General features: G+C 43.3%; 1 protein-coding gene across 4 annotated transcripts in view; it reads right to left on the minus strand.

Annotated features, from left to right (window-relative positions):
• NAP1L1 (nucleosome assembly protein 1 like 1) overlaps positions 1-17,866 on the minus strand; it is a 64,789-nt gene that overhangs the window by 23,397 nt on the left and 23,526 nt on the right. For 3 of the 4 annotated variants that reach the window (XM_030214134.1, XM_030214135.1, XM_030214132.1), the window contains 4 exons: positions 15,080-15,182; positions 9,700-9,841; positions 7,837-7,917; positions 5,145-5,273 (listed from right to left, as the gene is read on the minus strand). In XM_030214134.1, the coding sequence (XP_030069994.1) occupies positions 5,145-5,273; positions 7,837-7,917; positions 9,700-9,841; positions 15,080-15,182 (455 nt within the window). The remainder of the gene's footprint in view (positions 1-5,144; positions 5,274-7,836; positions 7,918-9,699; positions 9,842-15,079; positions 15,183-17,866) is intronic. The other variant, XM_030214133.1, reaches the window with a different exon arrangement.

Below are 17,866 nucleotides of genomic sequence, written 5' to 3' on the forward strand. Positions count from 1 at the left end.
AGATCCCTGGGGAACCCCACTAACTACCCTTCTCCATTGAGATTACTGACCATTTAAACCTACTCTGTTTTCTATCTTTTAACCAGTTTTTAATCCACAATAGAACACTACCTTCTATCCCATGACTCTCCAATTTCCTCTGGAGTCTTTCATGAGGTACTTTGTAAAACGCCTTCTGAAAATCCAGATACACAATATCAACCGGCTCACCTTTACCCACATGTTTGTTCACCCCTTCAAAGAAATGTAGTAGATTTCCCTTCACTAAATCCATGTTGACTTTGTCTCATTAATCCATGCTTTTGAATATGCTCTGTAACTTTGTTCTTAATAATAGTCTCTACCATTTTGCCCGGCACCGACGTCAGACTCACCGGTCTATAATTTCTTGGTTCTCCTCTGGAACCTTTTTTTAAAAAATCGGCGTTACATTGGCCACCCTCTAATCTTCCAGTACCACGCTCGATTTTAAGGATAAATTACATATTTCTAAATAGCTCCACAAGCTCATTTTTCAGTTCTATCAGTACTCTGGGATGAATACCATCCGGTTCCAGGAGATTTGCTACTCTTCAGTTTGTAGAACTGCCCAATTATATACTCCAGGTTTACACAGAATTCTTTAAGTTTATCCGACTCGTCAGCTTCGAATACCATTTCCAGCACCGGTATCCCACCCAAATCTTCCTCAGTGAAGACTGAAGCAAAGAATTCATTTAATCTCTCTGTTACAGCTTTGTCTTCCCTGATTGCCCCTTTAACTCCTCAGTCATCTAGCGGTCCAACTGATTCTTTTGGCGGCTTCCTGCTTTTAATATACCAAAAAAAAAACTTTACTATGTGTTTTTGCCTCCAATGCAATCTTTTTTTCAAAGTCCCCCTCCCCTTAGCCTTCCTTTTTTAATATGCAGAATATATTTGGCCAGGGCTTCCAGGATGGCGTTTTTGAACAGCATCCATGCCTGATGTAAAATTTTGACCCGCACACTCCAAGGTTTTTTTTTTTCACCGCTCATTTTATCATAGTCTCCTTTTTTTAAAGTTAAACGCTAATGTATTTGATTTCCTGTTTATACTTACTTCAAAGCTAATATCAAATCCGATCATATTATGATCACTGTTATCAAGTGGCCCCAGCACTATTACCTCCTGCTCCAGATCATGCGCTCCACTAAGGACTAGGTCTAGAATTTTTCCTTCTCTCGTCGGTTCCTGTACCAGCTGCTCCATAAAACTGTCCTTGATTTCATCAAGAAATTTTACCTCCCTAGCGTGCCCCAATGTTACATTTACCCAGTCAATATCTGGGTAATTGAAATCACCCATTATTACTGTGTTGCCCAGTTTGTGTGCATCCCTAATTTCCTTTAACATTTCTGCATCCATCTGTTCATCCTGGCCAGGTGGACGGTAGTACCCTGCTATCATTATCCTTTCCCCCTTTACACATGGAATTTCAATCCACAGTGATTCCAAAAAGTGTTTTGTTTCCTGCAGAATTTTCAATCTATTTGATTCAAGGCTCTTGTTAATATACAACACTACCCCTCTACCAATTCAACCCACCCTATCACTACGATATAATTTGTACCCCGGTATGACTGTGTCCCACTGGTTATCCTCCTTCCACCAGGTCTCAGAGATGCCTATTATATCTAATTTTTAATTTAGCGCAATATATTCTAACTCTCCCATCTTCTTTCTTAGGCTGCTGGCATTCGCATACAGACATTTCAAACTATGTTTGTTGTTCCTATTTACATCATGCTTAGTACTTGACAGTATTGATTTGCAATCTTGTCTGATTTTTATTTTAGGACACCTGATCTACTATGGTCTCTTTGCAACCTATCAGGATACCCCATCTTCCCTGTTTTGGTAATATCTTTGAAAGATACCTTATCCTGAACCATGTGCTTTTCAAGGACTGTCAGCTCCCCCCCCCCCCCTTTCTAGTTTAAAAGCTGCTCTCTCTCTTTTTTAAATGCTAATGCTAAAAGCCTGGTCCTACCCTGGTTAAGGTGGAGCCCATCCTTTCGGAATAGGCTCCCCCTTCAAACCCCAATCTAAGTTCCCAAAGCAAAATAGCATTCACTTACCAGAGAAATGTCCTCTTCTCGCGGAACTTCTCAGAAAGAAAAAAGAAAAAAAAAAAAAAAAAAGAGCCCTATAGCCACTTTAGCCTTTCCTCACAGGGAAGTCATCTCATCTCTTATCTATTGCATTTGTATCCCACATTTTCCCACATTTTCCCACCTTTTTGCAGGCTCAATGTGGCTTACAAGACATCATGAATCGTGAAGATATATTACAAAATAGACATTTAGTGTTACAGAAGAATCATGGGTAGCATTTTCGTCACCCTTCTCTAATTCCACTATATCTTTTTTGAGATGCAGTGACCAGAATTGCACACAGTAATCGAGATGTGATACAAAGGGGCATTATAATGTCCTCATTTTTGTTTTCCATTCCTTTCTTAATAATATCCAACATTCTATTTGCTTTCTTAGCATCCGCACACTGAGCCGAGGGTTTCAACGTATCAACGATACACTTACGATTCCTTTCCTGGTTGGTGACTCCTAATGTGGAACCTTGCAATACACAGCTATAGTTCGCGTACTTCTTTCCTATATGCATCACTTTGCACTTGCTCACATTAAACATCTGCCATTTGGATGCCCAGTCTCCCATTCTCGTAAGGTCCTCTTGTAATTTTGCACAATCCTCTTGCAATTTAACAACTTTGTGTCATCAGCAAATTTAATTACCTCACTAGTTACTCCCACCATTTATAAATATGTTAAAAAGCAGCAGCCCCAGCACAGACCCCTGGGGAACCCCACTATCTACCCTTCTCCGTTGAGAAGACCGATCATGTAAACCTATTCTGTCTTCTATCTTTTAACCAGTTTTTAATCTACAATAGAACACTACCCTCCTATCCCAAGCCACAAAGGCTTAAGAAAATTCCACTTGCAATTGTGAACATGCTTAAGGGCCAAGCTATCCTTCCCCACTGGGATAGTAGTTTTTTTGATGACTACTGTCAACCACAGCACCTGACTTAGATTCTCAAACCCTCCTGTGAAGAGGATAGAACCTGGCCATCAGCATATTACCCCAGAGTACCTTGTCCAGCAACTCCCACTCACCTGGGAGACAGCTTGATGAAATGAGAAGGCCCCAGGTCAGTGGTTCCCAAACTCTCAGAGCACTCCCAGGCTACACATTTCCTCTCAAGTCTTCTCTCCGCCCTTCCCCACCAGCACAGAGACCTACCTTTACTGGCAGGGATGCCCAAGACCCACTGCCCGAGGTTGAAGCTCCATGCTGCTTGTGCAACAAACAAATCTGTGGCAGGCTTCAGTCACTAACACCTGCACTCCCATGCATGCCCTCCTTCTCTCAGTGTCTGCCCTCTTACCACTTTCATCCAGCGTCTGCCTTTCCCTTGCACTCCCCCCTTCCATCCAGCCTCTGCCTCCTCTGTCCCTGCTCCCCCACACACACATCCATCCCTGCCACTTCTCTAAATGAGCAGCAGCAGTAGTAAAACAAGCTGCAGCCATGCGGGACCGGACTCTAAATACACGTGGTTGCCGGCTGTGCCCCGGAACAGGAAATGATTTTTTTTTGAGAGGAAAGGATTGTCAGTCACAAGTATGAAGAGTCTGGCTCCCGCGTGGCTGCAGCTTCTTTTGACGTGCTGCTGCTCATCTAGGGAAGCAGAAGTGACAGGAATGGGGGTGTGTGGGAGAAGCGGGGACAGAGAAGGCAGGCGCTGAATTGGGTGAGCAGTAGCAGATTCAAGCCCCCAGAGCACAACTGGGAACTAGCTGAACTACTAGACCAGAAGTAGACCTCAACCCATAGCAAGTGATGAGGAGAGGGACTTGGCACCTGGCAACAGATTAGTACCCCATCATGAGCACATAAGTCTGCACAGCAAAACCAATCATTCTGGGCTATCAAGAATTAATTCATGAACATACCAGGCATGTTATCTTTACAGTACATGGGCCTTACCTGTGGAATTCACTTTTGGTATCCCTTCTTCTCCAGATACCACAATTTAAAAACAGACTTTAAGGATGCATATAAATAAGTTTCTATTCTTCCCTGTCAGGAGATGCCTTGGACCTTTCTTCCTTTCGTTTTCATCTTCCCTCCTCCGTCCCATTATTGTAGCTTTCCCCCTTCCCTAATAGTCATGTCTGTCTTTTGACCATGTTGCCCATTTTCCACTATTGTTAGATTGTAACCTGACTTGAAGCTATCCCCATGGTGTGGGACAGAAAGACTAATGGAAGTCACCCACTGCTGACACAGCTAACTGGGTCAGGTGCAGCCGCCCCAGTAGAACAGAGCAGGAGCTGCAGAGTCCATCCGTCGACTGAGATGGAGAAAATACCAAGTGTTCTACAGCTACACAATATCCTTAGGGGTGAACCACAAAGAACTACTTTGTCTCCATCTTTTGGAGAATGGACTACTGAAGTTCTGGGCTGATAAGAAAATCCCTTCAGTTAAAGTTTAATCACAAGATGCTTTGAAATTTTACATGCCTGGATTGTTTTAATATTTAGTACCCCGATGCCATGTTCTTGTCTTGAAATGTGCTTCCCTTCAAAAAAAGTTCCTCCTTGGTCTGCTTTGTGGTGTCAGATCTAGTACTGGCCTGACCCAAGGAAAGAGTGCAAGAAGCTAGTCAAAATTTAGTACAATGGTCTCTCTACATTCAAGTGGACTAACAGCAAACCACATTACAGTGTCCCAAGATGGAATCAAAACTTCACCACAAGCTAACACTGTTATATGGTGTACTGGACACAATAAAGTTGATGCCTCATTTTGGTTTCTGTACTTCAGTAATTCATTGAGGTGTCACTGCATGCCTTCTATTTACTGTCAAAAGGGAAAACGTCAAACTTCATAGATCCAGTTTTAAGCTGCCAAAGTAAGGACTGCAGCGTTCCAGAACAAAGAGCAACAATTTTCCTCCCTGGGTTGCTTGTTTTAGAAAAGCATGCCCTACAATTACAGGCTATGAAAGCAGCACAAAATGTTTGCTATGGTAACAAGCACCCTGAAACAAAAAGATTACATCAAGAAGAATCAAAGGGCTTTAATAACCCTACCTGAAGCATGTCACTCAGTAAGTCAACATTCTTGATGACAGTGAGCCAAAATTCTGGGATGCCTTTTGGGTCTTCTTTCTCTTCATCCTTTTTTTCTTCTTCAAGTTTTGCCTTTTGTTTCATTTCCTCCTTGATTAAATTCAACAGCAGATTAATCACTGAAGTTAACAGCATTACAACATTTGCCCAGGACAATTTTATCCATATGACAAAACGTTGCCCAGTATTAAAGGCATCTGCACAACCTATGCCTTGGGAGGATGAGCATGAAAAGTCTTTAGCCTAACTGCATTACAGGAAAATATATCCCCTTAAACAAGTCTTTTCACTGCTCAAACTATATGGGGAAAAGGTCAAATTTATTGCACTTTTTCTTTTTTTTTTTTTTAACTTTGGAGTACTGCCCGCTTCAGGTACAAATGAGAATGTCAGAGTAAAGAACACTGCAACTACATTTGAAAAGAATCAAAATCAAATATTAAACTTGCTGACCACTGGTATCCCCGCTTCGGGGTTCAAAGTGGTGTACAAAGTAAATAAAGTACAAAATTAGTTCAAATTACAAACAAAAAAAAATCCTAATCATTCACTTTTTTTTTTAGGAAGCTAAAGGTTTTCACCTTCTTTCGAAAAGACTTCAAATGTTACAGAATACAGCAGCATGACTTCTGTAAGGCAGATCGTTTTGAGCACATTACCTCTTACTTTGTCATTCATAGTGGCTCCCCATTGATTACAGTGTTAAAAATTTAAAGAAAGTTTTGCATGCCAGTACTCCAGCCCATTTGTCATCTTTAATACCATACCGTCCAACACACACCCTGCAATCTCTTAAAACAGGTCAGTCACTCTCATTCCCACTAGGGTACGGTGGGAGTCTGAGGACGTGTGGTTTATTTTTTTCTTTTGCCTGCGCATTGTGGAACTCCCTTCCTCAATATCTTTGGCTGGAACATTTCTCTCTCCTTTCGCAAAGCCCTGAAGACTTACCTATTTGAACTTTTGGGACTTGGTGGTGGGAGATTGATTCTGGGTTTGGATGATTTAGCTTTTGAGTGTGGAAAATTTAGCTTTTATGTTTTGTATAACTGGTATGAAAGGTTTTAGACCACCTTTTAAATATGCCAGAGCATGTGTCAAACAGTGATACAGAAACAGCCAAGTCATCTTGCTGCCATTACCAAAGGCTTGTGTCTATAGCTTTAAGAAAAGGAAAAAAGCATGTTACTGCTGTATATGGTAAGAACTTCCACTGTCCAACTGTGGAACCATCAAACATATAAATGGCAAGAGGCGTACTCACTAGACCCTCTCTGTCCCGCCCCCGCATCAATACGTGATGACGGGGGCATGACAGAGAGGGAACCTGCGCACCTGCGAGTGAGGGAACCGCCGTCGCCACCGCTCCCCCCCCCCCCCAGGGTTGCCGCTACCGCTCCCCCCACCCACCCGGAGTCGCCACCGCCACCCACCCTCCACCCGGCCGGCCACCTGGCTTCACTATTCAAACCGCTGGAACGCAGCACACAGCTCATCTGAGCTGCCATTGGCCTTCCTTACTTGCCTGTGTCCCCGCCCTCGCCGACGTTACTTCACACGAGGGCGGAACACACGCAGAGAAGAAGGAAGGCCGACGGCAGCTCAGATGAGCTGTGTGCTGCATTCTGGCGGTTTGAATAGTGAAGCCAGGTTCCCAGCCCGGGTGGAGGGGTGGCGGAGGGGAGGCGGCGACCTATCCAGGGGGGGGCCTTTCAACCCCCCCATCCTTTTCTAGCCCGTTTTTACGGGCTCAACGGCTAGTTTGAATTAGTTCAAAATGATCACATGCAGGAAAAATGCAAGATATAGGTTTTAGGTTCAAAATTGGACAGCTTACATCAACTGATACGAGTCATTCACTCAGTGGTTCCTATTCTGATCTCCTGCAGGACTCCTAACCTAGTTTCAGGATACCCACAATACATATGACAAATTTCACATGCAAACGGAGGCAATGCATGGAAACCATGAATATTGATAGTGGATGCCCTGAACATAGCTGATTTTGTTTTTTTTTGGGGGGAGGGGGGGTGTCACCAGAATACACTTCAGAACCACCGTTAGGACACTGAAGAAATCACTTCTAAAACTAAGAATAAATAGATCTGATGTTACTCACTAATCTGAAATTTACAGGACAAAGTTTATACATATGTGCTACAGATATCCGGAGTTGCTGACTCCAGGTCTAAGCAATAATCTAGGAAAATTTGGGCTAAAATGCACTCTGGCAGTTAGCAACAGATGCATACCATTCTGTGGCCATTTTGCACCGCTGTCAGCTAAACCCGGATTAATCAGACCAGGACTGGGCTACCTCTGACTTGCCACTGAATTCTCTCTCTCCCTCTCCCCCCAACAAGTCCATGGGAAGTAAACACAAAATCTTCATTAACAGAGTTTTGGTGACAAATATTTTCAGAATAGCCTCTATCAGTTTCCAGTTTAATTTTTTTTACTTTCCCAGGTCTATGCAGCTCTACACTTTCTGGTTCTGACGTTATGTAATATGGCCCGCTAGGTGTAGTACCGACATTCACGTGGTCCGCTGTGTAAATAGATTGCCCATTCCTGAATTAGATCTTTGAATTGCTATACTAAATAGCACCCTAACAGCCATTTAATCTGTTTACATAGGACTACAGGTACTCACTGAAATCTCCTCCTCTTCATCCGTTTTCCATTCACATTCTTCCTCTGTGGGCTCATAAATTGCATTGATGATTTCACTTCTCTAGAAAAGTAAATCAAGCAACTCACTATAATACAGCAGCTACAAGAATTATTCTCCATGTTAAGAGGTCACTCTTAAATACCACTACCTGTTCTTTACTCTCTTTACAACCACTTGAAAGTTAGATCAGTGGCTCCCAAATCTTGTCCTGGAAGCACCCCAGCCAATCAGGTTTTCAGGATATCCACAATAATTATGACAGAGATTTGCATGTACTGCCTTCACTGCATGCAAATCTCTCATGAATATTCATTGTAGATATCCTGAAAACCTGACTGGCAGTGGTGCCTCCAGGACCAAGTTTGGGAAACACAGATATTGTAAACATTGCATGCAAGAGCCGCAAGAGATGTCTTCTGTAGTCAGCCCCTGAAACAGGCCAAATCTGCAACCTGAACTGAGAGAACAAGGCCTGATTAGAGAAACTTCAAGGATGTGCACAATCTGAGCTGAGAATGGAGACTGCGCTCAGAACACCCTCACAGATGCCACAGAAACCAGCAGATAAGGGCCATTCACCCCGACTGTCACAAACGTAGCAGTACACGCCCCAAGCAGCGAGTCAGGAACCCTTCCCACCAGCCTTCCAGTTGCGAGTCTTACCACTGCTGGCTGCTCCCCCCAAGCTCAGTTTCCCAGATAAAGAATCAGGACTGTCCCACACTGTCCAGAAAACCTCTTCTTTTCGAGCACAACCACCTTTAAAAGAGCTTCACAGGAAACAGGGGAGATGTGAAGGAAGAGGAAAGTAAATTCATCAGGCCCCAGAGACAGATATGACTGCAGACTCAAGCCACCCACAAAGCTCAATTGGAGACCATCAGACCAGGAGCAAAGCACTCAAAACCAGAGGCTGAAAAGTGTGTCCATCCACCTACTGGATATGGAAAATACTGAGGAGCTAGACTGGATGCCAAGAGATGTCTCCGCTCAGTTTTCAGTTCTCTCTCTACCTGCTGGTTGGACACAACTATCCCACAGGTTCTGGAATTGTGGGAAGCTATGTAATGGAATTTCAGTTCTTACTGGATAATGGTGAAGTACTTTGATGTTATATGCTGCATGTTCGGATATGGAATCTCATAGATAGCATGAATATGGGTCTTACGCTCATTTAGTTCATAAATTTATTTAGTTACATTTGTATAATTATATGAACAATGCATTTTTAGTGTGGTATGCTGCCTTGGATGAAGACCCTTCAAGAAGGCAGGAAACTAAGTGGTCAGATTTAAGGTCCATGACTACAAGGGTCCAGGAGAGACGCAGACTGTGACCAAGGACCACCACTGTAATAATCTGGCTAAGTGATTTGCAATGAAAAGAAAAATCCTTGCAATTGTGAAGGCTCATGGGGTTCTTGATCCCAGCCCTGGTTTAACTGAGCTGAAAGCCCAAAGCAGAAAACTGCTTACTATATTTATTTTATTGCATTTGTATCCCACATTTTCCCACCTATTTGCGGGCTCAGTGTGGCTTACAATACATTGTAAATAATGGAAATACGATTTGTTACAAATCAGTTATGGATTACATTGTGAGAAGTTAAGCGAAGACAAAGTCAAAGTATCGTTAGGGAATAGGACAAGGAAAAGAACAATGGAACAATGGAAAGACAACGGGAAATTAATAGGGTAATAGAACCTTAGCAAAAGAACTACGTTTAGGTGTACTGAGGACTAGACGTTTCCAATATACACTAAAAGGTTAGTTTGCAGCAATGTCAGCACAGTGCGTTACACTTTTTTTTGGACTTCTTTAGAAGACTACAGAATACCTTACCTTATCATATAAGGGCTGATAAAGAGCAGCATACTTTCGTTCCAACTCATGAACTTCCTCATAGAACTTGGCTTCAATCTGTGCACATTTAACCTGAAGATTCTTGAGGGCATTCACACGCCTCTTAACTACTTTAGGCAAACTGAAAAAGTATAAACATGGCACTATAAGCAAATCAAGTTTCCTGAATGTGTAAACAAAGCTGACCAATTTCACTCCTAAATCAGATTGGCTAATTAAAAAGATTTAAAATCACCTGTACATGACCAAATATGGATTAAATTTGCTCAAGCTGCATTTCTTGTGCTCATGACAGATACACTGATCTGTGTGTGCTGTCATTGCAGACATTATGGTTATACACACACAAAAAAGAAAATTGGTGAACTTATTCTTACCCGTTAATAGGCCAGTCCAGACCATCAGTAGATGGATGAAGAGACTTGGATATTCAGAAGACTTCAGTATGAACAGGTGGTACAACCAGGAACGCTTAACGTGTAAATTGAGTATTGTCATGGTCTAGGGGTGGATCCATATAGGAGTCCTGTGGGCACAGCAAGGATGAAGAGGTCTGCTGTGGCCAGCCTATCCTTTCTGGAAGGTTGACTCCTTGACTATTATGCTCAATGAGAGAAACTCAAAGGTACAGGCAAAGTCCAACTCTTACTGTGGCAAGGAGGTTTCTCAGTTCTCAAAAAAAAGTAACTACCTCCCCAAACATTTCAAGGGCAAATAATTCTTTATCCTTCTGTTCGATACCTTATCTTCATAAAGCTCCCCCAGCAGTCTCAGCCATCTGGTCAAAAGCCCCAAAATGCTCTGCATATCCTTTCCTTGTTGGCTGTGGTGTTTTCTGAAGACCCTAAAATCCTTAGGCTCTAGAATTCAGAACATCCATAAGAAGTTACCAGAAATAGTCAGGCTGAGGAATTTAACCACCCTTAAAGTTCTTTCAATCTGTCTCCCCTTAAGTCTGCTTTCTCACTGCTTCTACAGCTTGGTCTCACACTGTCTTAGCTTCTGTGCTAAGCTGCAGTTGCTAAAAGGAAAAAAAAAAAAAAAAAAAAACAGCACCAGCAGTGAACCTGGGGTCCAAGGGAGTCTCAACGCTTTCACCCATTGCAAACTTTTGCCTTCCCGGGGTCAGGACAGGTAATGAATGTCCCACCCTCTTGGCAAACAGTGGCCAGATCCTCCCATACACACTGGTTTCCAGCACAAAAACAGCCAAAAAACCAAAAATCTTAAAATAGTCCTCACTATGCAGCTAATTGTCCATCTCTTCCATAGAGGCTGTATATGGAGACCATGTGTCTCCATATCTTCAGACTACATCTGAAGTCAAAAACTGAGGATGACGAGCTCCTGCTCCCCCTTCTTGCTCTGGGGCTGCTGGTAATACCTTATTGGCCGATATTCTCAGCTCCACCCCTTAACATAGTTACTGATGAGCTTTCTTACCTACTGGGAAATGGGGCTTGAAACAGTTTCCCATGAGCCCTTGGACATTCCCAACAGGACTTGCACTGCCTGCTTCTGTAGCTTTTCCTACTCCTTCTCCGCCAAGGAACGTGATTACTGCTTTCATCAGACCTGTTCCAAGAATTTAGATGTGGCTGAGGAGTAGTCTGCCTCCTCTGTTCTGACCAGCTGTGCAGATCACAGTATTGCAAAAAAAAAAGTGCCAACCAGTTAAGGGAAGGCCTAAAAAAAATACCCATTTTCTAAAATGCTTCCTTCAAGTTTAGTCTTCACCTCTGAGCAAAATCATTACATAATTTAGGGGGAACAGTCAGAAGTAGACTAGGCTCTTGTCAATTTAAACTCTCAAAATGATGGGATATGCCACTAAAGCAGACTTCAGATAGTCAGGTGTCTTCCAGATTATCCTCCATAAAAAGCCAACCAGTACAACTTCAATTTGATATGTTGCTCAAATGGTACCCAGTGAAGGACGTTGTGATCCTGCATCCAGCAGCCAGTTAATTGAAAGCACAGCAACAGCAACCAGGATGTTATACAAATGCAGAGAAGATAGCCCTAGGTACATTACACTAGGTTCAACCCAGCATTTTCCAAACTCTGCACCACGGCAAACTCACAGGGGTGCCGCAGAGGGAAAGGCACAATAAGTGCACGTTAACTGTATCCTATGTTAACATGGTCTCTGCTCTGCTTCTGGCCACGGGTCCAGTGGCAAAGCATATTTAATGTGTTAACATGGGTTAACCTGGATCCTGACACAGGAGCAGGAGAAAGACTTAGGAAGCACAGCACAGGCAGTAAGCTACTGGCATCAGGCCACAGCAGACAAGCAGCGAGTACAAGGCAGCTCTTTCAGGGATTAAAGGTACACCCCCCCCCCCCCATGAAAATATTTCCCCAGAATACCTTTTTTGGGGGGGGGGGGGGGGGGGGGAAGAAATGTGTGGTGGGGCACTGTGAACAAAAATATGGACACTAAAGGTGCTGTGAACCGAAAAAGTTTGGGAACCACTGGTACAATCTACTGAAGACCACTGCGTGGAGAACAGTATGAAAGTTTGAGGGAGAAAAAAAGCAGGAGTCTCCACAACTAATTTAGAGAAATGCAATTTTACCACATTTTAAATTGTTACAATGAGATGTACTGGTAACACGACCATGAACAAACATCTCTCTCTACCTCTGTAGAAAAGCCCTTCATCACATGTTCAACTGAAACCAGAAAGCCTTGGACAAATCCTCAAGTCTAGGTAAATCCAGCAATTTACAGTAAGAGCCATGTTTCCTATTTAACTTGTAGTAAATTTGGTATTAAAATACAGACCCATTTAAATTTCCAGTCAGCATTTGCTTTAATGCTGCTGTGGTATTAGAATATTTTACAAATAGTCAGCATGCTATCTACAGAACTTGTGTATTAAACATACCTATACACAGCGAGTGCTACTGCTGTACAGCTGGCTGGTGACATTCATCCACTATCCAATATAGTTATATGGATAGTTTAAGGTCAGCCTTTTCTGGCCTCTGTTGATCCATACAGCTGTACAGATAGTGGCTGAATATCACTGGCTCTGTTGAGTTACGTAGTGGCTGGGGAACGCAAATATGGTCTGCAAGAACTTCCAGAGACATTTCTAAAAATTGCCAGATAATCAAGTCCTTTTACAATTCAGGAAGAGAAACTATACTTCACAATTCATAGGATTTACATACAAGGTAGCCCAGGCACAGTTATGACAAGATAGGCAGCTATACCAGAAATCCAGCTTCAAAACCTAGCTGCTGATTATTACGAGTTTTTACAAGTGTTCTGTGGACAACAGGATAAACCACATGCACCAGGTGAGCCATCTCACCCAATGGCAATGGGTTAGTTGTTAGCTCTACCAGATCAAGCTCTTGAGCATCGCTTAGCATCAACCGGAGGTGGGGGATGGTTTGTTTACCCCATCATTCATAGGGAGAACATTTTATTGCACGTGAGCAACTGCTTTCTGAAGTATAGTGACTCGGTCACTTAAGTTGGTTCTCCCAAGCTGAGGCTGTCAATAGGGAATGCAGACACAAAAAAAAAAAATTCCTGAGAATTAACAGATTGGTGCTGCTACCATCACACTGAGCAACAAAGTAACATAGTAAATGACGGCAGATAAAGACCTGAATGGTCCATCCTGTTTGCCCAACAAGATAAACTCATACATGGTATGTGATACTTTATATGTATACCTGAGTTTGATTTGTCCTTGCCATTCTCAGGGCACAGACTGTAGAAGTCTGTCCAGCACTGTTCTTGTACTAAAATTTCTGAACTTAACGTCGAAGGCCCTTAAAATTTACACTCAAGTCTATCCATATCTATTCAACCACGATCATAATGGATCCTCAGAAGCTTAGCTGAAATTGGGTGGCGGAGCAGGTGGGGGGAAGAGGGGTTGGTGATTGGGAGGCGAGGATAGTGGAGGGCAGACTTATACGGTCTGTACCAGAGCCGGTGATGGGAGGCGGGAAATACTGCTGGGCAGACTTACACGGTCTGTGCCATGAAAAGGACAGGTACAAACTCAGGGTAAGGAATACACATATGAGTTTGTCTTGGGCAGACTGGATGGACCATGCAGGTCTTTTTCTGCCGTCATCTACTATGTTACTATGTGAAGTATATCTGTGGCAGAGGAATACTGGGGAATTGTCCAGCCTGTGCACAATCTTCCTCTGAATGGAGCAGTTTAGTTTCAGATACCTCCAAGTAAAGGCTTCTGGGGATTTCTGTTTGCAGTTTCTGGATTCACTGGGCATCGTGAGAGGTGTGCCTAGATGTTTATGAATGAGGCACTCCTGCTACTGATTTTTGGCAAAGGAAGTCCTGGAATAATTGTCACACCAGTTTGGCCAGCTGATAAGTAAGACAGTAAAGAAAACAATCGTGACTGTTCAGGTGCTTCTGTTGCTACTTCTGGCAAGATAGAACAAGCAGATAATATTCTGATTTACAGGGAAAAAAGACCAAGACACAAGGGAAAACATTTTTGTAAAGCTGCGGCCAATTGCCTAAGCTCCTGTGGAAGCCGTTGGCCTCATTAAAATAGTTTTCAGATTTTTGCACCCTTACTCAAGGATTATTCTGTACCAGTGAATCTGTGCTGACATTACTGACCATAAGAACCTGGGAGCCATGGCTCAGCATCATTTTCTGCACCTAGAAAATCCTGCACCGAGATTTCAGCACCAAAATAGACAATCCCTCCTTTTTGGTGCCACATGTCTAAATGTTGAAGTTTCATCTTGCATTTTGGCAGAGACCTACCCGTTTGCCACCTTTTCCTTCAGAGTTCAGTTGGTGAATACCCCACCCTTGCTGGTGAATTTATATGCCACAGAATAAATTACTCATTTAGGACCTTTCACCACTAAATGCTCAAGTTTGCCTGCAGACTAAACAGGCCTTCGACATCCTGCAAGTTGACCCAAAAGCAGCCAAGGCAGATTTTATAGCTTTCAGGTCCATCTTCCTGTGTAGCTTGGAAGTCTTCACCCAGGCCTTTCCTCCAACATTTTGGAAAGCATGGAAGCTAAACCCTCTCCCAGTCTCCTTTTCTTAAGGCAGGCAGAATAAAAGGTGTTGACAGCTACAAACATGTCCATTTGTCAGAACAGAAATAGACAAGAGGCATCTCCACAGGACTGTAATATTCAGGAAGGGGCATACTTGCTCAGAAGCTGATGTTTGAGCTACCCTGGATGACATCAACTTACGTGGCTGATTCATGTTGAATTCCAGGGAGAAAGTACATTACCAATAGTCAAATTATTTTAACTGGCCTTGGACAGCAGGGGTTATGAAAAGTGAACCAGCAAGCACACACTAGTGCAAAAAAAGTTGTAGCCCTACCTTTCTATGTATCCTGTAGAAGTTCCTACAAGGCCATCTAGTCTCTCCTGAAGAGCTGCAAGAATTTGAGGATTCTGCATCATCTGTACAGTTAACTGACGAGCTGAAGTGAAAGCAAGAGACACATTTAAACCCACTTAATATTGCAGTATACAAGTCAGTGCATATGGAGGCCAGAGTTAGCCCCCCCCCCCCCCGTATTTGCTGTGACCTCTCAAAACATGCCTGCTCCTTACACTCAACTTTTAGTGGATACTTGAATCTATTTACAGATGTGGACCACAGTACATAGCATGTCTATTCTAATGTGTGCTCAAACTAGATTATAACAGTGGATTTGGAAAAATCTCCCACCCAAAGGCTTAGTAGGGAGTAAGTAGCCACCCTTTACTATGAAGGAATTATGCACAAGACAGAAATGGCTCAAAATCTGTTAGGGGATCAGAAAGTAGCAGTAAAAGTCAGTCCGCACAAGCTGGAGGAAGCACCGCTATCCCAAACTGCTTTTTCTCTAGTTTTTTCTGATAGCTACATCTGACGGAATTCAAAGGAGGCATAGGATAAGAGATTTTTTTTTTAATTTTTTAAAAGAGATCCAATTATCAATTTCTGCTCAGAAGCGTTAAGTCAAAAGACTTCTGCATGTCAAAACAAGGCACCTGCATAACATGGAAGTTACACCCTAACTACCACTGGGCAGATTAGATGGGCCACACTGGACTGCCATTGTTTATTATCTATATCTATATCTATATATATATATATATATAAAAAACTCACCCTCAATGTTCTATTCTCTGAAGTCACTGAAGCCAAGGTTCGTAAGTTCGTGGTGCTGAAGCCACGAAAATCACCCAGTCTCTGGGCCCCGCCCTCGCATCAAACGTTATGACGTTGAGGGCGGAGCAATTCAGTCACACATCGACGGCGAGCAGGGCGGTGCAATGGCGTCAGTGACGACGAAGTTGCGGTGGTTGGGGGGGGGGGGGGGGGGGCAGAGGAAAGCCTTGCTAGCGCCCGTTTCATTGGCTCCAGAAACGAGCCTTTTTTACTAGTCGTTCTATATTAAAGTCCCCCCCCCTTTTTATTTTGGGAAAACAGCTAACTGGGCTAGCCACTGCCTTCTGCCATTTCACTTGAGTTGGGCCACAACAGCATCACCACCATGAACCCTAATGCTGATGGATGCAGCATGAGCCGACTGCTTCTCTTGTTCCTAAAAAGGAGTGTTCGGGAGGCCAAGCTATTTCTATGAGAGGGAAGTGGGAGGAGGGAACAATTCTAGCACTGCTTCTTGCAGTCTGAATAGGAGGTGAACACTGGAGCCACCTCCCCACATTAACAGTAACAGGGGAAGAAAGTACAACAATGCTTGTGGAAGGAGAAGTTTAATCTAGGAAAGAGATGAGAAAGGTGAAAAATATGACCATGTGACCTGGGACTCGAATACTGGCAATTATTTGAGTAAAAGCTGCTGCAGTTGATAACCACATGCCCTCAACAAAGCATTCCAGTTCTAACAAAAAGCCCGCCCACAACCAAGAATAGCGTTAAGCCCACTTGTTAATACCAGACACAGACCAACCAACACCAACTGAAAAATCTCAAACACAGAAAAATGGGTCTGAACGTCAGCTAATCCAAATAGAACGCACAGAACAGCAGACCGACTCCACGCTACCAATACCCATAGGATACATAAATACAAGGTCTGTAGTAAAGAAAAACCATCAAACCGGCTAGAGGATGAACAACTGTTTCATAAACACAGATAAGATCCCCAGAAGACCTAGTTAATAGAGACACATGCCCACCAGGATACAAAATCTCACATCAAACCCGGACCACCAAAAGAGGCGAAGCCTCACCATCATCTACAAATCCTTCAATCTTGAACGCACATCTGCCCTCATAACCCCCTATCTGGAAATCATAACCTGTAAAATCAATGACCACACACACACTCCATGCTTTACCCTATTCTGTCGCCCACCTGGAAACTGGTCAAACACACAGGATAACTTCATGGGGTTCATCTCAAACACCTGCACTCACAATGACAACGTGGTTATACTGGGCAGCACCAATTTACACCTGGAATGTCAGAAAGACACGAACATGCAAGACCTAATGGATTTCCTGGACATATGAACTTCCAAAACAACCACCACCACCATCACCCTCAACAAAGGGCACCAGCTACACATGCTAACCTACAGAATGGAAAGCAGTCACAAGATGAAAATCTGAGATGCACTATGGTCACCAACCCCACGGTCAGACCATCACAAACTAACATTCATCTTGGAATGGACAGGAAGAGGGGGAGGGGGGGAACAAAACAAAACATACAAAGCCTGACCCAACACCGAGAAACCAAGAGGAAAAATAGACACCAACCAATTCTGGCACAACATAAACCAAAGCCATGACCAGCATAACACGACAACTACCTTCCTGATTCAATGGGACAGGCCCAAAATTCCAATTAAGTCCTTTACACAGGCCACAGGGTGATCACACTATTGCTACAGAGCCAATCATACCAAATATTAACTGCCAATACTAAGAGCTGGAAAATGTTTCCAACAGAGCACAATAAAATGAAAGGCTACGGCCAGGATTCTGGGTAGAACGTACTATGCTGCTTTGCAAGTTGAGTGGAGTTGGGGGTGAAAAAGTGGATTAAAATTGCTATCTGCTGGAAGAATCAGTCCAGCTGATGCACTATTGCAGTGGTTCCCAAACCTTGTTCTGGAAACACCCCAGTCAGTCAGGTTTTCAGGA

This window comes from Microcaecilia unicolor, chromosome 9 (assembly GCF_901765095.1).
Source record: "Microcaecilia unicolor chromosome 9, aMicUni1.1, whole genome shotgun sequence".
Lineage (NCBI taxonomy): Eukaryota > Metazoa > Chordata > Amphibia > Gymnophiona > Siphonopidae > Microcaecilia > Microcaecilia unicolor.